The sequence below is a fragment of the Balaenoptera physalus genome (genome assembly GCF_965194825.1).
Source record: "Balaenoptera physalus genome assembly, chromosome: 5".
In the NCBI taxonomy this organism is placed as follows: Eukaryota; Metazoa; Chordata; class Mammalia; order Artiodactyla; family Balaenopteridae; genus Balaenoptera; species Balaenoptera physalus.
This window is the reverse complement of record NC_138884.1, coordinates 146,135,740-146,160,147: the sequence shown is the minus strand read 5'-3', so window position 1 is coordinate 146,160,147 and position 24,408 is coordinate 146,135,740. Positions and strand designations below refer to the sequence as shown.

The 24,408-nt window shown below is 41.6% G+C and overlaps 1 protein-coding gene across 1 annotated transcript; it reads right to left on the bottom strand.

The window, feature by feature from the left end:
* Positions 1 to 1,361: 1,361 nt before the first annotated feature.
* On the bottom strand, positions 1,362 to 24,080 carry RAB33B (RAB33B, member RAS oncogene family). Its single transcript, XM_082462211.1, has 2 exons — positions 23,416 to 24,080; positions 1,362 to 7,660 (listed from the first exon to the last, which is right to left on the bottom strand). Exons 1-2 carry the CDS (start codon positions 23,662 to 23,664, stop codon positions 7,220 to 7,222), a joined length of 690 nt encoding a protein of 229 aa, XP_082318337.1. The 5' UTR covers positions 23,665 to 24,080; the 3' UTR covers positions 1,362 to 7,219.
* Between the last annotated feature and the right edge of the window lie 328 nt (positions 24,081 to 24,408).

The window sequence follows — 24,408 nt, the reverse complement described above, 5'->3', positions numbered from 1 at the left end:
ATTTCCAACACCCACCAGGAAGAGATAAAGTGTGTTTGTTTTCCTAAAAATAACTATTAACTTAGCGTATTCCTTAGTATGAAATATATTCTAGACACTTGTCATTACAGAAATGGTCAATAATTTGAATCATGTCTTTTTGTGAAAGAAAAATGTGTAGCACATCTTTCAGTTCAAATCTTTTAACGACTCTGCCATGAGATAAGCAGTGAGTCTTCTGAATGGTACAAAACATTTTCATGGTCATTCTCTGTGATGGTTTTAAAAAAGGTCTGCAAGTGTTTTGACGGGCCTCCACGCACAGCTGGAGTTTATGTCTCCTGCTCTTCAACCCCGGCAGGCTTTTGTGATCACCATTCAAGACCAATAGAGCAGGACTTATAAGCTAAGTGAGAAAAGACACTGGAGCTTCTGTAAGTGTATCTTGGGCCTCTGCTCTGGGTACCTCCAGCCATCGTAGGAGAAGTCTGGCTACGCTGAGGCCACCATGTGCAGATATACCAGACAGAAGGAGATCCGGAGGAGTGCCAGCTGTTCCAACCCCAGCTGTTAGATGACTGCAGCCTCATGAGAGACCCAGGCCAGGACTGCCTTGCTGGACAGCTCCCCCGGTGCTGACCCACTGCAACAGTGAGAGATAACACAAGTGTGGTTTTATCTACTAAGCTTTGGAGAAATCTGTGACACAACACTAGATACTACACATATATTAACTCATTTAATTCTCACAATAACCCCATGAGTCATCGTCAGCCCCCTTTAAAAATGAGAGGACATTGAAGCCTTGAGAGGTTTCAACTCTGTTAGAACATCTGGGATTCGGTCTCCACGTAGCCGGACCTCAGAGTCTACGTGCAGTGTCCACAGCCTCTCGGAAAGAAGAGGGCGAACGCAAAGATCAGAAGCAGTGGAAACAGTAGATCTGGTGGAAGACTAGATATGGGGGGGTGAAGGAAAGGAAGCCTCAGATACAGCCTGGAGGTTCTGAAGAAACACAGGAAACAAAGTAAGTTTAGGGAGGAGGGTTATGAGCTTGGATATTGTTCAGTTGGGTGTGTCACTGGTACCTACAAAGGAAGATGGCCCCCAGGAATTCAGGGGCAAAGTCAAGGCCCTGGAAGTGGGTTCTGGAATCAAGTGCCTTCTGAAGATGAGATCATATAGGGAAAGGGTGTTCAGCCAGAAGAGAAGAGGAAGAAGGACAAAGGCTTAGGGAGTGCCTCCTTGTGTAGTTTATGATACACGTGACCATTTGTGATTAAGCTCCCAGAGTTTTCAGGATTTTTGAACGCGTGCTATACAGCGTCTGTGGATATACAATGAGATAATAGATTCCACAAAGCAGACAACATTTACTAATCTTACATTTGCATAAGAAGTTTATGAATTGCCGCCTTGAGAAACTGGATGCTCTCTGTCAATAAGCCAAACCTAGAGCAGATGCGATGGCACAGAGACCGGGGGAAATAAATGCTGGGAACACTAATAAACCACCTGTGGATCTCAAGTATCCCACAGAATGAATATATTCATTTCAGATGAATATCCGGGTTTTGGGAGACCTGCCATCTTTTTCACATGGTGGACCTTCTTTAAGAAAATGATGACATGACACCAAAAGCAAAGGCAACAAAAGCAAAAATAAACAAGTGGGACCACATGAAACTAAAAAGCTTCTGCACAGCAAAGGAAACCATCAACAAAATTAAAAGGCAACCTATGGAATCACAGAAAATTTGCAAACCACATATCCAATAAGGAGTTAATATCCAAAATATACAAGGAACTCATGCAACTCAATAGCAAAAGTAAATAAATAAATAATTTAAAAATAGGAAAAGGGCCTGAATAGACATTTTTCCAAAGAAGAAATACCAATGGCCAACAGGTACATGAAAATGTGCTCAACATCACTAATCATCAGGGAAATGTAAATCAAAACCACAGTGAGACATCTCCTCACACCTGTTAGGATGGCTATTATCAAAAAGGCAAGAGACAGCAAATGCTGGCAAGGATGTGGAGAAAAGGGAACCCTCGTACACTCTTGCTGGGAATGTAAATTGGCACAGCTACCATGGAAAACAGTATGGAGATACCTCAAGAAATTAAACATAGAATTACCATATGATCCAACAATCCCACTTCTGGGTGTACAAAGGAAACAAAATCATTATCTCAAAGAGATATCTGTACTACCATATTCATTGCAACCTTTATTCACAATAGCCAAGGTATGGAAACAACCTAAGTGCCCACTGACAAATAAATGGATAAAGAAAACGTGATACACATGCGTGTGCATGCACACACACACACACACACAGAGGAATATTACTGGTTTTTAAATATTCATTCATTTAAAAATATTTATTCATTATTTTGCTGCACTTAGTTGTGGCAGGCGGGCTCCTTAGTGGTGGCATGCAAACTCTTCGTTTTGGCATGCATGTGGGATCTAGTTCCCTGACCAGGGATCAAACCCGGGCCCCCCTGCATTGGGAGCTTGGAGTCTTATCCACTGCACCACCAGGGAAGTCCCTATTGTCTTAAAAAGACGGAAATCCTGCCATCTGTGACAACATGGATGAATCTGGAGGGCATCATGCTAAGTGAAATAAGCCAGACAGAAGAAGAAAAGTGCTGTATGGTATATTCTTCTGTCAACTTCCCACTGAAAGTTCTTTCTTCTAGGCTATAACAGTAAACTGGTCACCATGGCTCCATTCCCACATAGACTTCCCCTCACCACTGGAATTTTAGGCATAAATCTGATGGTCTCACTCACCACCTTGCTTAAATGTTTTCATTAGTTACCCATTGCCTAAATAGGAAAGCTCAAATGTTTTTGTGTGGCTATCCTCATTTTTCTTTCCCTTCCCCAAAATTCCTTCTCCCCCAAATGTGGAAATTCCGTAATTGATCTTTTCTTGGCTATTGATCTTGGGCCGGGCACCTGACTCTAGCCAGGCCCCCCTAGACATTTTGACTTGGGACTGACACTCAAGTCAATTTCTCTTTGGATGCCTGCAGCATGCAAAAGCTCAGAAGTGGTCACTGGCCATGTTTTCTGCCAAGTGAACCAGAAGAGTGGAGAAATCCAATTATAAGAGAGAGAGAGAGAATGAAGGTGGGCAGCAAAGCTGAGCCCAGAGGTAGGAGACCGAGTCCTCGATCCCAGCTCTTCTTTGGGTCTAGTTGCATCCTTGTCCTGGAGTCTAACGTCAGATAAGTCAGACTCCTGACAATAAATCCCCCCTTGTAGACGGATGTGACCCGAGTTCCTGATACCTGCACCTAAGTCAGTCCTAATTCCACTGCATATGGCGACTTGGCGGTCCAGTCACAACCTGCCTTGCTGGCTTCATCACCCAGTGTTCTGACCACCCCTTCATCTCACTGCACACTCCCTCTTCTGCATCGAAGCCACATGATCACGCCAGTCTCTGCACTCACCATCCTTTGTATTTGCCTCTTTAGTTACGTTTACCACAGTACACTGTAGAATTCCTATTTGTTTATGTATCACGTTGTAAGTTCTTCAAGGACAGTCTTGTTCATCTACGTAGCTCACTGCCTAACACAAATGTTTGATAAATCAGGTTATTCCAACAAATGAAGTGAATTAGTATTTGCCACACAGGCTCTAGCAAGTTTGCCCCCCAAAAGATGTGACCAACCTATTGTCTTATTATTTAAAAAGCAGTCTTTCATGAATAACGTAATTTTGTGTTTGAACAGAAGAGTAACATGTATGAAATAAACTGACCAGGGAAAGGGCATGAACTTCAGAGTCCCTAACCCCAGTCCAATGCAGGGGACATGCGTTCAAGCCCTGGTCTGGGAAGATCCCACATGCCACGGAGCAACTAAGCCCGTGTGCCACAAATACTGAGCCTGCGCTCTAGAGCCCGCGAGCCACAACTACTGAGCCTGTGTGCTGCAACTACTGAAGCCTACGAGCCTAGAGCCCGTGCCCCGCAAACAAGAGAAGCCACCCCAATGAGAAGCCTGCGTACCGCAACGAAGAGTAGCCCCCGCTCGCCGCAACTAGAGAAAGCCTGCGCACAGCAACAAAGACCCAATGCAGCCAAAAAAAAGTCTCTAAAAAAAAACATTCTCCTAAAGAGCCTAACTAAATCAGAAATCTGAATGCAGAAATTGTAATCTTATACCTGTCACCTACTCCCTTCTCTTCTTTCTCACTTCTAAGTTATGCATTCTGCTAAATTCTTCTACCTTTAAATATACAGACGCCAACCACTCTTGTGATATGTGCCATTTGCACTGAAGTGTTTGTTCTTAAACAAATTGGATTACTCAGCCTTACAAATAAAAAAGCTACCCTATCAGCTAATTTTAATACTTAGGGTTTTTTCCTGAAAAGTTCTTTAATCTTGAATGTGTTTCCAAATGGGTTAGTTTTTGTCTGTTTGATTCTAACGTATTGCATACTACCTGGAAGCCAGAGGAAAACAAGAGTTTTTTTTTTTTTTTTTTTTTTATGCTCAACCTAGTAACCAAACAAAGAAAATAAACCACAATTTCTTTATACCAAAGCTGGTTTATTGAACTTCATGAGGGCAAAGTTACAGTGACACTATTCCATAACAAAATTATTTAACTCTAGTTTAGATTTCATGAGGAAATGTATTAGCAATATACTGTCAATAAAGCATTGTCATTAATAGCTAACTTCATTAGAATCTGGATTAGTTTCCTTTGGTGTTCTCAAATTATGACTTTTCCAAAACATATCTGAGGTTTTCAACTAAAGGTCACAGTTAAATTCATACAGGAGTTACAAAATGTGTGATTTGTGCTTTAAAAATTAATAATTAGTTGTTTGATAGCCACCATTTTGTAAGTGGCTTCTCAATAGTCTGTGAAGTGTTTTATAAATATTTTGGAAAATATCTAAAAGCTTTATCCCCATTCAACTGATAAGTATGTTCTTTTTAAAAGTAAACACATATGTAGAAAAAATTAAAACAACAAATCACTACAAATGGGATACAAATATTTTAAAATTAATAAATATTAAAGTGAAAAAATAAGTCCTTTTACAGAACTGTAAAGGATACTTACTACTAACTTCTTACAAAAAGAAATAAAGTTAAATTACCTTTTTAAAAATATGAGTAATGGGCTTCCCTGGTGGTGCAGTGGTTGAGAATCTGCCCGCCAATGCAGGGGACACGGGTTCGAGCCCTGGTCTGGGCAGATCCCACATGCCGCGGTGCAACTGGGCCCGTGAGCTACAATTACTGAGCCTGAGCGTCTGGAGCCTGTGCTCCGCAACAAGAAAGGCCGCGACAGTGAGAGGCCCGCGCACCGCGATGAAGAGTGGCCCCCGCTTGCCACAACTAGAGAAGGCCCTCGCACAGAAATGAAGACCCAACACAGCCAAAAAATAAAAAATATATATATATAAAAACATGAGTTAATAACAGCACTGAAAAAAAAAAATGTGCTTGGAAAGTCTGTAAACTTTCTTCCCCCACTTTAGAAAATGTTTTGATAAGCAATAAACAGATTCCCTTCTTTAAAAAACTGTTACGCCCATGACAATTATAACAGCTGTCATTGTTTTACTATAAAAATAGTTGCAAATCAACACTAATTTAGACAAAGTCAAACCATTTTTAATTCTACCATGATAAGAAAAATGGATTAATCTTCTTAAAAGCAAACAAAGCCAATTTGTTTTTCCTTAAGCTCTAATGTTTAAAACAGAATAATTATTTCCTATAATTATTACTTTCCATTAGTCATTTAATAGAATTATCTTGTTTTCATAAGTAAATTATCCAGTCAGGACCACCATCACGATTAAACAAAAAATCCTAAATTAGATTACATCACATATTTAATTGGTTTCCCACATTCTGAAAATATTTCACGTATAATCATCTTTTGGCTTAATTTCCTCTAAAATTATTAAGTTCAGCAATCTTTCAGAATTAGTAAATGTGCACACTTCAGATAAAGTTCATGGCTTACATTCCATTCATGTAATAGCTTCACATGCAAGCTTACTATTTCCTATGTGCAAAGTCTTAAATTCAAAATAAAAGTATTTAGGGTAAAAAAACTTTTTGAAATATTCTTTCTACCACCAAGGGATAGACTAGATATTTTTCAACATCTAATTTATTTTTTATACTGAGGAGGAGTAGTTTGTTGTGACCATAAAAATTTAAAGATTTAAACAACAGAAGTACTGTAATGTACTACTACAGAAATAAAATGTAGACTCATAGCAATTACAGGTATGCCCTCAGAGTTACAATCCAAATGGAAGATGATTTGCTTATTCAGCCTTTAGGCATTAAATTGATTGGGGGTTGGGGGAGAGCAAGAGATACCTATGTCTGACACACAGCTCGACAAAAAGCCAGGAATAGGTCTTTTGTGGTAGCCAGGAACCATGTTTAGCTATTTTTCCCCAAATTACACCTCCTCAAATCTTTCAATTAGTTTTTCACTGTTTAAAGGTATCAAAATAAAGTATAAAGCACCTTATTATCTGATTTACTTTTGCATATTGTGTAGAATTTAGTAAGAAAACAATTCAAATTACTCTTTTAGAAATAACAATGATTGTTTTTTTGTAGACCTGATTGATAGTGATTTGAAATATCAAGCATCTAGAACTGTTGAAAAGGTCATTCTTTATGGACTGAGAACCAGAAAACATTCTAGGCTCTTTCCTTCCACTGGAACTAAAGTCTTGGCTCTAAAATGTACCAATAATAATGCATTTAAGTACATTGATAATACAAAGAAAGAACTCTAGGGAGAGGCAAATACCAGTTTTTATCCTATTGAGAACACTTCCCATTCAATGCACATAGGAGTAAGTATAATAAACCCTTAATATATTTTTTCAATCCCAGGAACACAGGATTAAACAATCACTGACTCTTAAAATCCCATCATACTCTCATTTGAAGCCTCCTCATTGGGCTCTCAGTGGAAAGATGTTCTGATTCATCCTAACTCTGTTTCACTTCAACCTCTGAAAACTAACTTTTTCCTTGTGTTGCCGCAGTGACAAACTTGATGAAGTAGATACAAAATACAAAAATAAGCATGACAATGATAAACAGTAAAGTGTCAGGATGATCTATTTGAGATTAAATTCTATGACTTGTCACTGTCATACTTCAAAAGTATTCCTTTAGTCAAAATTAGATTGTACAATAAAGACTGTGATTTAGCACCAGCACGTCACTGCAGGCTTTGGTTCAGGCTTCAGGGTAATTCCGTTATCAGGGGGCTGACTAAGCATTAACGGTTTATGGCTCTTCAGCTTATGAGCCAAGGTCATAAATATAGCTTCCACATGGTCATTATCATTGGGGTTTTTAGCAGAGGTTTCAAACAAAGGCATACTGTGCGTGTCAGCAAATTTCTGTGCCAAGTCCGTGGGTACCTGAATGGCACTCCTCAAGTCACATTTATTTCCAACAAGAATCCGTGGTATATCGTTGGCTAGCAAATGCTGTTTGCATTCTTCTATCCAAGATGGCAGGCTATGAAAACTCGCCATGTTGGTCATATCATACACGAAGACAACAGCATGTACGTTTCTGTAGTAGTGCTGGACCATGCTCTTTCTGAATCGTTCTTGTCCCGCTGTGTCCCATAACTGGATCTGAAAGCGGGGGGAAAAAAAGAGGAAAACTGAAAGTTTCATTCCAATTATACATGCAGAAAAATTTAACCACCTTTGCATGGTCTTTCCTACTTCTTCACTTGTACTACTTTGCTCCCTTCCATGATGCCTTTTCAGTGTTATTTAAGGGATCCAAATTTCATGATACTAGTCTAGTTACCTCATCATTAATGCAAGTGTCAGAACAAAGACTTCAATTTAGCACTTTAATTTCAGTAAATCAAGTTTGTTTAGAAAAATTATACCTCAAAAATTGATTTTAAAACGCTAAGAGAAACAGATACCAGGTTTTAACAAACATGTGAAGTGTCTAATTCCTGCAAATTTGGTTACAATATGCCCTTCCCTACATTTCACTCATCTAATTTAAAATAGTAGACTTAGGATAGATGTGAAAAGTCATGAGATCTAGCCCCCAAATCAATATATATATATATATACATCCTATAAAATCCAGGCACCTGGTAACCCATAGGTTACTTTGAAAATTTTAAATGAATAGGAAATCACTTATCTATCCTAAATATCTCTACCAATAAAAATATTCCAATACCTCCTAATGGAAATATGGGGGAGTTGGGGAAAATGATATCTGAAACTAAATACAGGACTTCCCTGGTGGCGCAGTGGTTAAGAATCCACCTGCCAATGCAGGGGACACGGGTTCCAGCCCTGGTCCGGGAAGATCCCACATGCTGCGGAGCAACTAAGCCCGTGTGCAACAACTACTGAGCCTCAACTCTAGAGCCCGGGAGCCACAACTACTGAAGCCCGCGTGCCTAGAGCCCGTGCTCTGCAACGAGAGAAGCCACCGCAATGAGAAGCCTGCGCACCGCAACAAAGAGTAGCCCCCGCTCGCCGCAACTAGAGAAAGCCCGCGTGCAGCAATGAAGACCCAACGCAGCCAAAAATAAATAAATAAATAAGTAAATTAATTAATAGATAAATAAATAAAGCTAAATACAAGTCATGTGTTATGATTCTCTTAAAACACTGAATTTATCCTGCCTTTGTTTGGTTCCTAAAAAAAGTTAAATGAGGAGGGTACTGGTCACAATGGAAAAGACTAGAGGCAGATTTGCTTAGATAGCCTAAACTGGTGATTTCTCTAGAGCAATACCGAAGGAGAGTGAAATTGAGGGGAGACTGTAGATGACACCCAGAGTAAGTAGGATGTAAGACAGGAAGCGCTGAGAACACAGCGGTATATGGTAAGTGCTCAATTAAGATGTAATGAATGAATAAATATATTTAAAAATGTGATTAGAGATGGAAATATTGATCACCACTCTCTTTCATGCTACCTTCGTTTTTAGCAGTTTTGATTTTTTTCATCTTTTTTTGGTGGTAGCTCTTTTTAGTCCAAATTTCTCCATCTTTGAAATATTCTCCCTTTCTTCCAAATTAACATAAATCTAACTCTGTTCCAGGTGGAAATATAAAATCCTATACAGGCGTATCCTGGAGATAGTGCAGGTTTGGTTTCAGACCATTGCAATAAAGCAAATATCACAATAAATCGAGTCACACGAATTTTTTGGTTTCCCACTGCATATAAAAGTTATGTTTACACTATATTGTAGTTTATTAAGTGTGCAATGGTATATATCTTAAAAAAAGAGTACATACCTTAATTTAAAAATAATTTATTGCTAAAGAATGCTCACCATCATCTGACAAGTCAGGGTTGCCATAAAACTTCAATTTGTAAAAAATGCACCATCTGCAAGTGTAGTAAAACAAGATATGCCCATAGAAACTTGATTTCTCAGGCTCTCTTGGAACTACGGGGACCAGTGACACAGTTCTGTCTAATAATTTGTAAATAGTTTTTTCAGGGGGGGGTTCTAGAAAAATAAACTGATTTGTGATTTTTTTAAAAAAAGACAGAGCATTTGGCACGTGCCTTTTGCACTTCTCTCACCACACCCGCTCTGCCTGGAATGGAATATCATGCTGGGAGGCTCAGCAGCCATTTTATAAGCATGAAGAAGAAAGCCACACACAAGAATGACAGAGCAGAAGTCTAGCATAAATAGAATACTGCTGACAGCGTACCATCATACAGACTGCTGTCCCTGGTCTCCTTATTACATGAGAAAAATAAAACCTTACATGGTTAAATCACCATAGTTGAATTTTTCTTACATGTAGCTGAGTGCTATCCTAAAATTATTTGCTATGTACACTGTTTAAAACCTTTACCGCTTACAGTCACATTTACTCAGGAAAGTACAGGTTCTGCCTTGACGCACTCCTAGAGACCACTTCACACAGTACTTTGTTAAAAAATACCCACTTTGTGATGTAAGCAACACAGTTGACAGATGGGCCATAAAGACTCAGTATCATATAAATCAGAGGTAGAAGCAAACAGTTGTCAGCAAACTAAGAACTAATAACATCTAAGACTATTTAAATCAACAAAAATTTATTAAATACCTACTGTGTACCCGTAGTTTACTTACACCACTTGGGCTTTGCTTCCTCAACAGTAAAAGTAAAATTTAGTTTCAGACCCTATAAAATAAGCATTCATAGACTAGTTACACTAACTATGCAAAGAACTAATAAGGTAAATTATAATTTTTTAAAAATACAACTTTCCTTTTTAAGAAAAATATTTTTTTAACCCCAATTAACATGTTAAGAATAAAAACACTCAGCATACAACTAAAACTCTTTCAAGCTATAGATGTCGGAATTTATTACAAAGCTACACTGTGTACTATCAAAATAAGATTAGAAATACAGATCAGTGGAACAGAACTTAGAGTCCAGAAATAAATCCATATTATCTATGGTCAATTGATTTTCTACAAGACTGCCAGGACAATTCAGTGAGGGAAAGCACAGACATTTCAATAAATGGTGCTGGGAAAATATGCAAAAAATGAAGTTGGACCCCCTACCTCACACCATATACAAAAATTTATTCAAAATGGATGAAAGATCTAAATTTAAGTTAAAACCATAAAAATCTTAGAAGAAAACATAGGGGTAAATATTTGTGACCTTGGATTAGGCAATTAGGTTTCTTAGCTATGACACCTAAAGCAGAACCAACAAAAGAAAAAAATAGATAAACTGGACTTCATCAAAATTAAAAATGTTTGTGCTTCAAAGGACATTATCATGAAAGTGAAAAGACAACTCAAAGAATGGGAGAAAATATCTGTAAATAATACATGTGTTAGGGGTCTAGTATTCAAAATATTTAAGACCTCTTACGACTCAATAATAAAAAGACACATAACCCAATTAAAAAATCGGCAAAGGATGTGAATAGATGTTTCTCCAAAGAAAATATACAAATGTTCAACAAGTACATGAAAAGCTGCTCAACATCATTAGCCATCAAACAAATGCAAATCGATAACAAGTGTTTGCAGAAATGTGGAAAAGTGGAACTCTCATACATTGCTGGTGGGGATGTAAGTGCAGCCACTTTAGAAAAGTTTGGCAGTTCCTCAAAAAGTTAAACAGAATTTTATTTAGCCATAAAAAGGAATGAAGGGACTTCCCTGGCGGTCCAGTGGTTGAGACTTCACCTTCCAATGCAGGGGGTGCGGGTTTGATCCCTGGTTGGGGAGCTAAGATCCCACATGCCTCGTGGCCAAAAAACATAAAACAGAAGCAATATTGTAACAAATTCAATAAAGACCTTAAAAAAAAAAAGGGAATGAAGTACTGACACATGCTACAACATGGATAAGCCTCCAAAATATGCTAAGTAGAAGAAACCAGACACAAAAGGTCACATTTCTATGGTTCCACTTATATGAAATAACCAAAATAGACAAACCCATAAAGAGAGAATATAGACTGGTAGTTGCCAGAGGCTGGGGAATGGGGAGAAACTTTAATGGGTGAGGGATCTTACTTGGAGTGATGGCAATAATTTGAAACTAGATAGAGGTGGTGGTTGTACAACATTACAAATGCACTGAATGGCTCACTTTAAAATAGTTACTTTGATGTTATTTGAATTTCACTTTAACAAATTAGGCGAAAAAAAAGAGAGAGAGAGAGAGACAGTTGCCATGTGACCCAGCAATTCCACTCCTAGGTGTATATCCAAGAGAACCGAAAAGATATGTTCACACGAAAACTTGTACACAAATGTTCATAGCAGCATTATTCATAATAGTTAAAAGGTGGAAACAACCCAAATATCCACCAACTTATGAATGGATAAATAAAATGTATGTCCATATAATGGAACATTATTCAGCCATAAAAAGGAATGAAGTACTGACACATGTTACAACATGGATGAATCTTGAAAACATTATGCTGAGCGAAAGAAGCCAAGACACAAAAGGCCATACATTGTAAGCTTCCATGTATATGACATGTCCACTATTAAGGCAAGTCCCTAGAGACAGTAAGTAGATTAGTGGTTGCCAGGGTCTGAGGGAACAGGAGGAATGGGGAGTGATTGATCATGGGTATAGGGTTTCTTTCTGGGGTGATGAAATGTTCTGGAGTTAGACAGTGATGATGTTACACAGGCTTGTGAATATACTAAAAACCACTGAATTGTATATTTTCAAAGCATAAATATCTCAGTTTTTAAGAATGAAAAAACAAAACCCACTTCAAACTATATCTTTAACATTCAGAAAGAGATTTTGGGAATAATTTGGATGACCTACATAAAAGCTGTCCAAAGAAATTGGAACTGATCTTTTCCCTTTTAGTAACATTCTTGCAGCTCAGGTATTCAAAAATCATTTCATCGATGGATACAAATGAACCTATATACAAAACAGAAATAGAGTCACAGATGACAGATGTATTATAGAAAACAAACTTTGGTTACTAAGGAGGAAAGCGGGGGAGAGGGGGAGGGATAAATTGGGAGATTTGGACTGACACAGACACACTACTATATATAAAAAGGTAACTAATAAGAACCTACTGTATAGCACAGGGAACTCTACTCAATGCTCTGGAATGACCTATATGGGAATAGAATCTAAAAAAGAGTGGATACCTGTATAATAGATTCACTTTGCTGTACAGCAGAAACTAACACAACATTGTAAATCAACCATACGCCAATAAAAATTAATTTAAAAAATCATTTCATCAATGAAGAATGATTTATAATGTTTTAAGCAGAGTATATTTTTAAGTTAAAAAAATAATAAAAAGCACACAAAAAGGAAATATACCAAAACATTAACAATGGTTTTCTTTAAGGCAATTTCCCCCTATATTTCTACTTTACTCTGTTTTCCACAACAAACATACATTTGTTCTATTTGTTTTAACAAACTGAAGTTTAAAAAACAAAAATTATGCAGAATTTAGACCTGCCTCAAAGAACCGTAGAAGTCCTCAATAAATGTAAGTGGTGATGATTAGGATGTTTATCCCTAAGAAAACCACTTGCTTGTTTTAGGCTAGGATTGACTCAACGATACCCCTCTTCCCATCAGCCCTGCTCAAAACATTCTAATCATATCAAAACTTCCAGGAAACAAGAAGTCGTAAATAATAACTCTGCACACTTTATTGGAGAACCGTAAAAGTAAATACTATGTTAAGTGAGGCACTTACAAAGAAGTACAGCTATCTCTCAGTATCCATGGGGGATTGGTTCCTGGACCCCACAAAATACCAAAATCCACGGATGCTCAAGTCCTTTATATAAAATGGCATAGTGCTGGCATTTAACCTACACACATCCATATACTCTAAGTCATCTCTAAATTACTTATAATACCTAATGCAAAGTAAATGCTATGTAAATACTTGCCAGCAGTGGGCAAATTCAAGGTTTGCTTTTTGGAACTTTCCGGAATTTTTTTTCCCCAAATATTTCCCCATGGATATGAAGGGCCGAGTGTATCTAAAAGGAAGCTTCAAAATTTCACTCACCGAATTGCTAGAACCAGTGAAGGCATAGGACACAGACACAGTGTTATGCTGCCTGCTGCCTTTCAGGTCTGCACAGGACACTGAGGTGAGGGCCAGCGGCTGCAGAAGGAGCAGTGAGAGACCCGGCAAAGAAAGGACAGGACAACTAATAAAAACTGTCAGCCACAGAAGGCTAGAGGAAACTTCGACTGAAAGAGAGAGACACAGGGCTTCCCTGGTGGCGCAGTGGTTGGGGGTCTGCCTGCCGATACAGGGGACGCGGGTTCGAGCCCTGGTCTGGGAAGATCCCACATGCCGCGGAGCGGCTGGTCCCGTGAGCCACAGGTACTGAGCCTGCGCGTTTGGAGCATGTGCTCCGCAGCGGGTGGCGGGGGGCCGCGACGGTGAGTGGCCCCCACTCGCCACAACTAGAGAAAGCCCTCGCACAGAAACGAAGACCCAACACAGCCAAAAATAAATAAATAAATAAAGTGTAAAAATTTAAAAAAAAAAAAAAAAAAAAAAAAAGAGAGAGACACATATAGATACCCAGCGGGGAACAAACCTCACGATAACCTAGAAAAATCTTGAGCTTTAGCTGTGAGTGGAGTGGTTCACAATGCTTAAAAAAAAAGAGAAAACGACGCTCTGGAACCTAAGGAAGTGACATGCTTTTGTCCCGGGAAATGTTAAGTTAGGAAGTATTTTCAAAGCAATTTTTCCCAATTTAATACTTAATATTTTAAGAAAGAAAACGGCTCATAGGTGCTTCTACAAGATATTACTCCCATTTTAAACATTATAAAGATAACATAGAATATACGTTAATAATATTTCATGAACCTCTACTTTAAATTCCAATATCAAGTTCCAACAAAAATGACAAACTAATTGCTAAATACTAAGGGCAGATTCTTTTTTTTTTTTTTTAATGTCTATTCAATGCTTTGCCCAGTTTTAATTATTTGTCTTTTTATTATTGATAAAGTGTGTGTGTGCACACATGTGCGTACACATATAGATTCTGGACACTAGACCCTTGTCAGGTATATGATTTGTAAATATTTGCTCCCGTTCTGTAGGTTGTCCTCTTATTTTTTTTTTAAAATAAATTTATTTATTTATTTATTTTTGGCTGCATTGGGTCTTCGTTGCTGCACACAGGCTTTCTCTAGTTGCAGACAGCGGGGGCTACTCTTCGTTGCAGTGCGCAGGCTTCTCACTGCGGTGACTTCTCTTGTTGCGGAGCACGGGCTCTAGGCGTGCGGGCTTCAGTAGTTGCGGCACGCGGGCTCAGTAGTTGTGGCTTGCGGACTCTAGAGCACAGGCTCAGTAGTTGTGGCGCACAGGCTTAGTTGCTCCGTGGCATGTGGGATCTTCCCGGACCAGGGCTCGAACCCGTGTCCCCTGCATTGGCAGGCAGATTCTTAACCACTGCGCCACCAGGGAAGTCCCAAAGAGCAGATTCCTACTGTTCATGAAAGCTCTTTTTAGTAGCTTTATGACCAAAATGAGAAATGACCTGGCTAGATTGATTTAATGCTTTTTTTGCTTGACTGAAAAGGATAAGGGTATTAGCCCAGATGACCTTTCTTTGTTTGATCAGCTATCAAATTTACTCTTCCCCTGTTCTTTCAAAGAACACGTTTTTATTATTTTTGCTTCTAAGCAGACTATATAAAAGATCATCTGGTAATTACATAAAAGCTTCTATTAACAACTTGACGATGTAAATCAACATCATAAGGAGTATAAGTAACATTTCAAGAGAACTCTTTTTGCTTTGGGTATACAGAGTAGAAATATGTACATCTGATGTATAGATCCAAATGGCAAATCTTTAAATTTATTTTAAATTTTAGGGGTTTTTAGCTTCCTTAACAAGGAGGAGTAACAAATTTTGTGTGACTATTTGAAAGGAATACTTCAAAGGAAGAATTTAATTATAGCCTAATGAAAGGGCTAGGAAGAGAGTCAGCAGGGAGAGAACGGAAGCAAGAGCTGGGAGCCCCGGGGTTGTCAACTCCAGCACTGCCACCTCCACGTCACCACCACAGTTTAGGGATGGGCATGTGTCACAATCCCCAGTCAGAACCACGGAGTCTCCATTTCAGGACTGGTGTTGGAACTGGCAGAAAGAGAACTTTACTTCTGGGTTTCCAGTTACGTGAAACAAAAAATTTTCATTTTGCTTTGCTACTTTGAGTACAGAGTCCGGACACAGACTCTAAAGCACAAGATCTTGATTACTGATTAAAGATTCCTGGAAAGTAAGTAATTCTATCGCATCTCACCACCTGAGTACACACACCAATGCTGCCACCTGCAAAGACGAGGTACAAGAATCACAGGCTTCTGAAATCAGGCTGGAGGAAGAATGGGACTCTGGCCTGGTTCCAGGGGTCCTTCAGACAGTAGAATGGCTTGGGTCTGTGAAAATGTATATTGCTTGTGCCATACAGGCCTCACCAAACCACTGCAATACAGAATCTCTGTCAGACTAGACCCAAATATCCCAAAGTTTTCTGAGCTAAGGAGTCACACATTAAGATTCTTTTTAGGGTACCCCAACAGTTAATACTCTCATTCTCTGAATTCCAATGCAAATCAAATCAAGAGGACCAATTTGGTATCTCCCTACCCACCATCACCACATTTTAAGATGAATTATCATTTTAATTCTAGTAAGGTAAGGTATGAGATGATGTCTTATAAACTATGCTTTGACTTATAAACGTTAGATGACTTTTAATAAAGATCAAGATACAACAATGGAGAAGGGTAAATAATCTGATTTATATTTGGCTTCAGCATTCATTGCATACCATCTTCATCACGCCATGAAACAAAGCTCTCCTCCACTCCCTATGCATTTAACTAAATTGGGCATTTTGTTCTCATCCATCTATGCTCCCCGGCTTCAACTTCATATTCATGATTATCTCCTCCAATTCCACACTTCTAGCTGCGAATCTGACATTTCCATCTGAGCACACCACCATCTCAACAAAGAAATGACTATGACAATACTTTTTACGGAGCCTCTCAAACTTCAATCTTCCATATTGTACTTCTCCCCTCTACTAAAGGCATACCTACCTCCAGCCAACCTGACCCACACCCTCAGCCATCTGAGTCCTCTTCCTTCTCATCACCAAAAGCCAGTTACTGAAGCCTTTTGGCTTTACCATCAAAATGCCTCTCTTACCGCCTCTTTCTTTCATTAGCTTCCCTTATCACGCCGGTTTGGATTTCCAGAGCAGCCTACCAATTGATCTGCTGCCACCAAGTAGGCAGCACTTATCCGAGCCCTGCATAGTTTAGAAACTGAGCCAGACACTGGAAGATGTCTACGGGGTTATCAGACACGTGCCCTGTCCTGAACAAGACTGAGTAAGACCTAATAAAAGAGGTGGATGCATATATAGCACAATGAGGAAAGAGAGAGAGTTTAAAGGCTCAGGTAAGGTGCTAAAGGAAGCTGATAGAAGGAAGAAATAGAATTGAGAATGAGAGGCAGGGAGATTCCTAATACAGACACACTGAGTTGAATAAGGAAGAAGTACATGTGGTGAAATATGGGAAGGGGGGATATTCCAGGCAAATAGTGGGAAATGTAAGAGGAAAACATAGGGATCAGGAAATAATTGGCTGGACTATAGGGTACTTGAAGGAAATTAATGGGGAAAAAAAGTTAAGTTAGAAAAGCAGTCTGGAGCAAGAGAAGGAAGGCCTTATGTTAATTTAAAAAGTTGGACCACCTAGAGGGGTGGGATAGGGAGGGTGGGAGGGAGGGAGATGCAAGAGGGAAGAGATATGGGAACATATGTATATGTATAACTGATTCACTTTGTTATAAAGCAGAAACTAACACACCATTGTAAAGCAATTATACTCCAATAAAGATGTTTAAAAAAAAAAGTTGGAACTTTACAAAATAATGGAGAACTACTCAGAGCATCTGAGGCAGGGGAGATTACTCTCCCCAAAGCGCTACACACATCTGGCATTTTGGCAACAATGTACAAAACAGATTAATTGAGGACTGGGGTTGGGTGAAGTTGAGCTGCTGCAATAGAGCAGAGCGTAGAAAAGATGAACTAGGATTCCGAAGGAAGGGTGAATGAGAGAAATCACCCAGGTAGAAAACTAAGGATTTAGGGAGCAAAGGAGAGAGGCGAGGCCTCCGGGATGAGAAGGATAACATCAGGACCACCTAGGTCACGTCGAGGAGAAACCGGAGAGGCAGATTTGACAGGGACGATGAACTCACGTCGGAATTTTGAGGGGAGGGAGGGATTATCCAAATAGCCATGTCTACAAAACAATAGGAAATGCAGAATGACAGATGAGGAGAGAGGTCTGGGCCAAACAAAGATTTGGAAGTTATCCTCATAGACGTGATAGGCGAAGTCAAGAGACTTCTAAAGGAGAGGATGTAGATAGAAAAACAGGTCACGGGGCAGATCGAGTCTCTCTCAGGATTCCTCCTCAATCGCTGCCACATTTATCTTCCTAGAGCACTTGGACTTTTTGCCACGCGTACAAAATCAAGCTACACCCTAGCTGTTTTCCAAACTCTTCAGAAACGTTGCCACCAAAACCTTTGCAGTCTTCTCACTTGCCACTTTCCCGCAGGAACCTTTCATCCTGCTGGAGCATCCTGCTGACTTTCCCCATCAAAATCTCCCTCCAAGTGAGAACGATCCCTCCACCAACATCCAAGCCAGTAACTTGGCACTCACCTACTGCCTGGTTTTGCTAGTCATCTTTTTAGGTATATAAATCTTACCCCTATCTAGGACAGCAAATCACCTACGGAGTACATCAGGGTCAGCAAACTTTTTCTGTGTTATGTTAGGCTTTGCAGGCCTAACAGTCTCTGTCACAACCACTGCTCAACTCTGCCATTGTTGTGCAAAAGCAAGCACAATATGTAAGCAAATGAGCCTAGCTGTGTTTCAATACAACTTTATTTAGGGACACTGAAATTTAAATTTCATAAAGTTTTCACTTGTCATTAAATCTTATTCCTTCGATTTTTTTTTTCCTCCAACCATTTAAAAACGTAAGAATCGGGACTTCCCTGGTGGTCCAGTGGCTAAGACTCCGTGCTCCCAATGCAGGGGGCCTGGGTTCGATCCCTGGTCAGGGAACTAGATCCCGAACGCTGCAACTAAGAGTTCTCAGGCCGCAACTAAAAGCTCCTCCCGCATGCCGCAACTAGAAGATCCCGTGTGCTGCAACTAAGACCTGGCACAGCCAAATACATAAATTTTTTTTTTAAATATAAAAATCATTCTTAGCTTGCAGGCCATATAAAAACAGGCAGCAGTGCATAGATGGTTACTGGACTTATTGTGGTGATCATCTCATAATGTATGCAAATATCAAATCACTATGTAGTACACCTGAAACTAACATAATATTGTACATCAACCATATTTCAACTTAAAAAAACAGAAAAACAAATTAAAAAAACAGGCAGCAGACCGTATTTAGCCCTCAAGCATGGTTTGCTGATTCCTGCACTGAATCATAATTCTTTGTGCCTAACAAAATGCCTTCTTTCCAGCAATTACTCATTAAATGTTTGATTGACCAATGGGGCAAGAAGTCCTGGTTGTTTTCCTTTAGTTAATATTAACATGGGAAAATTTCATATCACTACAAATAATAAGTAAGCTATCTCAAAGTTCAAATAGGAACTGATGATCCCTAGTTGAGAAAGAGATTAAATCCAACACTAGGCTTTAACGATTCTGCTGGTGTCTGCCATTGCCACAGGCTGATACGAAAGGAATACGGCTATGAGGAGGACACACATAGAAGGAAGGAGCATGAGGATTAGAGCCTCAATTTAAAAAGCAAATGTATGGGCTTCCCTGGTGGCGCAGTGGTTGAGAATCTGCCTGCCAGTGCAGGGGACGCGGGTTCGAGCCCTGGTCCGGGAGGATCCCACATGCCGCGGAGCAACTAGGCCCGTGAGCCACAACTACTGAGCCTGCGCGTCTGGAGCCTGTGCTCCGCAACAAGAGAGGCCGCGACAGTGAGAGGCCCGCGCACCGTGATGAAGAGTGGCCCCCACTTGCTGCAAATAGAGAAAGCCCTCGCACAGAAACGAAGACCCAACACAGCCAAAAATAAATATATAAGCAAATATGGTTAAGAAAAAAAAAACCCAAAAAATCAAATGTATTTTTATTTAAGGAATTAATTTTATAATTTTATTTAACTTCCAAAATTCTACAAACAAGATTTTACTCTTTCAATTATACATATATAGTACTTAGGACAGACTAACAGATGTAGACTTAATTACATTTCGTGAAACATTTTAAGTGATTCTGAAATAGCACTGCTGTAAGACATGCTCTCTGAAAAATTTCCAGGCCACAAAACATTTAACACAATATCTCACTTTTATCAAACAAATAAAAATAATGTCTAGAATGTCATTTTATTGGTAAAGTAACATAGAGCTTCCCAGCTTTCACTTTAAGATGAAAAATTAGAAGAAATGTCATTTCAGGTTAAGCTTATAATTTTCCAAAGAAATAATATGAACATTTCAGCAGCACTTAAGATATATTATAGGTTAACAAAAAAGAAGTAACAGCAACACATAGAATGAAGCTCTTCTATATCACTTCAGGGTTTGTTTTTTTCTTTTTTAAGACACCAAAAAAAACCTTGAAAAAATTTTCCAAAATAGCCATGTCTTTTTCTACTACAGAAATCTCTGAATATTTCTGTAATCTTTTCAACCTCAATAAAAATCTCTGTCAAGTCTTACAGTTGGAGATACAAGTCAATGGATAAGGCCTTAGGAAGAATAAAAAGAGGGAGTTCCCTGGCAGTCCAGTGGTTAGGAAGGACTTGGTGCTTTCACTGCTGTGGCCCGGGTTCAATCCCTGGTCAGGGAACCCCGTAAGCTGTGCGACTCAGCAAAAAAAAAAAAAAAAAAGAGGGCTTCCCTGGTGGCGCAGTGGTTAAGAATCCGCCTGCCAGTGCAGGGGACATGGGTTCGAGCCCTGGTCTGGGAAGATCCCACATGCCGTGAAGCAACTAAGCCCCTGTGCCACAAGTACTGAGCCTGTGCTCTAGAGCCCGTGAGCCACAGCTGCTGAGCCCATGTGCCACAACTACTGAAGTCCGTGCACCTAGAGTCTGTGCTCCGCAACAAGAGAAGCCACCACAATTAGAAGCCTGCGCACCACAACGAAGAGTAGCCCCCGCTCGCTGCAACTAGAGAAAGCCTGTGCGCAGCAACGAAGATCCAACACAGCCAAAAATAAATAAATAAATAAAAAAGAAAGAAAGAAACTCAGTGTCCCTATCAACTAGGATATCAACTAAGGGACCCTATCAACGTATCAGGTTGAGCTGAAGCTCAGGAAGAACAATCCCAGAGAAAAATGTTTCTCCTTGCTCCTCTCAACCAGAGGGAATAACTCCGTGCTCCCAGCTTCATCACATCTGTGGTTCTGCTTTACTTATCACTGCCACCACTAATCCCAGTAGCTAAGCCTTCGATGTGACGCACTGGACATATTTTATATACTTTTAATATGCTGTAAGTATCTCTGAAATTTGCACCTGATTCATCTGTGATCTTAGAGTATAAATGGCAACCCGGAGGCAGGTAAAGGGCCACTGAACCCCAGCTCCTCCCCTGCCTCCATCCCCTCTATTTTGTTACTATCCTGCTTCCATGTGAGGGGAATTCCTCTTCCCTTCAGCTGTGTGCCTATGCCCTACTCCATCTCTGTTCCACTCTCGGGTTGTGCAGCTGCAGAACTGATGGTGCCAAAGAGAAAAAGTGATGTTAAACCACCAGGGAAGAAGAATTTTCTTAAGATTACCAACTATGGAGCCAGGTGCCTTATATATGTTCTCGTCTATCCCTCATATTAGCCTGATGTGGTACTATTGTCCCAATTTTTCAGATGAGAAAATAGTCTCCGAAAGATTAAGGAAACTGCCTAACGACTAGAGTAACCAACCGCCCCAGTCTGCCTGAGACTGAGGGGGTTCCTGGGAACGTGGGACTTCAGGTTTAAAATTGGGACAGTTCTGGGCCAAGCTGGTCACTCTACTAAGGACACACAGCCCTTTCATAGGTTCAGATTTGAGCCAGGTCAGTTGGGCGCCGAAGCCCCTGCACTTTTTCTCAGAACTCCTTCTTCTCCCAAACAAACTCCCTCTCAAACCTCAGAAAGAAGTCCCACTACTTTCCTCCCCCAAAGGTTCCTGGGCCTAACTTAATTCTGATGGAAAAGAGCCTCTTGGGCTTCCCTGGTGGCGCAGTGGCTGAGAATCCGCCCGCCAATGCAGGGGACACGGGTTCGAGCCCTGGTCTGGGAAGATCCCACATGCCGCGGAGCAACTGGGCCCGTGAGCCACAATTACTGAGCCTGCGCGTCTGGAGCCTGTGCTCCGCAACAAGAGAGGCCGCGACGGTGAGAGGCCCGCGCACTGCGATGAAGAGTGGCCCCCGCTTGCCACAACTAGAGAAAGCCCTCGCACAGAAACGAAGACCCAACAGAGCCAAAAATAAATTAATTAATTAATTAAAAAAAAAAAGAGTCTCTTATTCTACCTTTTTCTTTGCAATGTATACAAATCTTTCTTAACTCACTAATACGGTGCACCCAAAGGACCACCACTCACAGCTTGAATGGGACAATGAAAAATTAAAGTGAAGATTAAAAGGCAAAAGGGCCTACAGAAGACTGATGTCTTTTACAACCCTATTTCTCCTTTACTATCATTAGCAGTAAAACCCCTTTTGGGGTGGGAAGGTGAAGCAGTGGTTAGGCAACTAAAAAATAAATTGTTTGTGCCTCAAGGATGTGAGGGTGGGAATGAAGTGAGCCTATTTTTTCCCCATGGGGGACTGAGGTAAAGATGAACATCCTAATTCAAAGTGAAAACATAAATGCAGTATAAGGAAGGCAGAGCAGTTCCTCGGGCCCACGTGTTTTAAGGGATGGTATCAGCAGGTAGCTGAGGGGTTAGTGGTGGCTCAGACTCAAGAAGTGTGTCTAAGGATTACATCATCAGGAGGCCTCAGCCCTGTCACTGATCCTTACTCTCCAACGTCCCCATTGCAACCTCAGAACCCCAGGCTCGGCCTTGGGCTTACTACCTTCTCCACTGTTACTGTGTCTCCAGTCTCGGGAACCACCAGTAAGACTTAAAGAAGACTTGAAAGCTGGTGGCACCGAGAATGTGCTCTGGCAACCCAAGTAGGAACCAAGTACAAATTACAGAACGTGTCTGCAGGAAATCAGATTCTTCTCAACAACTCAGTGTCATACCAAAACTACTGTAACAAAACTGTATGCAAAAGAAGATCTAAGTACTTCCTCAAAGGCAAAGGGGCTTTACTTCCACAGTACCTAGAGCAGTGCTAAAATGAATGTTTAACAAATAGTATTTCCTAAATGAAATTCCCATGCTTGAGAAATTTCACTGTTTTTCCTTCGGTCTTACTTCACTAACTCCCAGCACGTGAGACACAGCCCGTGAGTCAGTGGATACCCCCTACACCCTGGCTACTCAATGTGTGGTCCACAGACTAGCTGCATCTGCATCACCTGAGACCTGACCGAATTAGAATTTGTATTTACTTAAAAAAAAAAATCCCCAGGCAAATCTCAGGCACATCAAAGTTGGAGAAGCACTGCCTTAGAAGTTTGCTATATACAAATCCTTCCAATGCCCAACTCCCATCTCCACACCAGCGTTTGAAAAGATGGAGCGCACGCCCCGCACCGGGCCAGCAATTAACCCACGGAGCGGTTGGGACCCTTGTCATCCCCGGGACAACCTTCCTCCTTGACAGTCTGCCATCCGCTCACCTTGATACGCTCCCCATCAATCTCCACCGCTCGTTCTCGGAAATCCACCCCGATAGTAGCCTCGGTGCGGTCGGGGAATCGGCCGGCGCAGAAGCGGTAGGTCAGGCACGTCTTGCCCACATTGGAGTCGCCAATCACGATGATCTTGAAGATGCGGGAGCGAGCCGGGGGCAGAAACCCTGAGGCCCCTGACATCGCACCGCTGGACGAGAAGCTCGCCTCGAGCGACGACTCCATCTCCGAAGCCATTCTCCTGCCCCGCCCCAAACCGAGGCGGAGGAAAGGAGACGCAGAGAGGCTGGGCGATTACGCCACCGCCGGCGAGCTCGCCCAGTCCGCGGGCTCCGTCGCTCAACGTCCCGGGAGCCACCGCCCTCCGGGCCGCCAGCGCGCGTGCGCACCTTCCCGCCCCACCCCCGCCCCGCGCAGGTGTGGCGCCCCCCCAGACCAGCCTCGCCGACCCTGCCGCCCGGCCCGCGGCTCCACCCCGGCGTCAGTCGGGCCTGCGCCGTCTACGTGGGAAGGGACGGGGCCTGTCGGGGGCTTGACGGTGGCGCGGAAGCCCAGCTGCCGAGAGGCCGAGCAGAGCGCCCCAGGCCCGGCACCCCGGCTGGCCCGGCCCTGCCACGTCCGAGGCTCCCGCCCCCCGGAGGAAGCCGCGCGAGCACTCGGGGGGCGGGGAGAGAAAGACTGCTGAAGGGAAGGAGGTGGCACCACGCACTCTCGCGAGAGGGCCGAAGAGCCGTTTCGGCGGGGGCGTGTGCCTGCTGAGGACGTGTAAGGTCTCCGGAAGCTTCGGGCGTCCCGTTCGGCGCTCTCACCGACGTATCGGTGTGGCTTCCCCGGACCTGGAGGTGGAGGCGGGTTCCTTTGGCTTGCAGCTGGGGGCCGGCTGCTCTGCCTGCCTCCTCCGGGCTCTCGGGACCGCGGGCGTTGGGACAGTGACAGGGGCCGGGGAGGTGGAGGGCTGGGGGGTGCGAGGCTCCGCCGGAG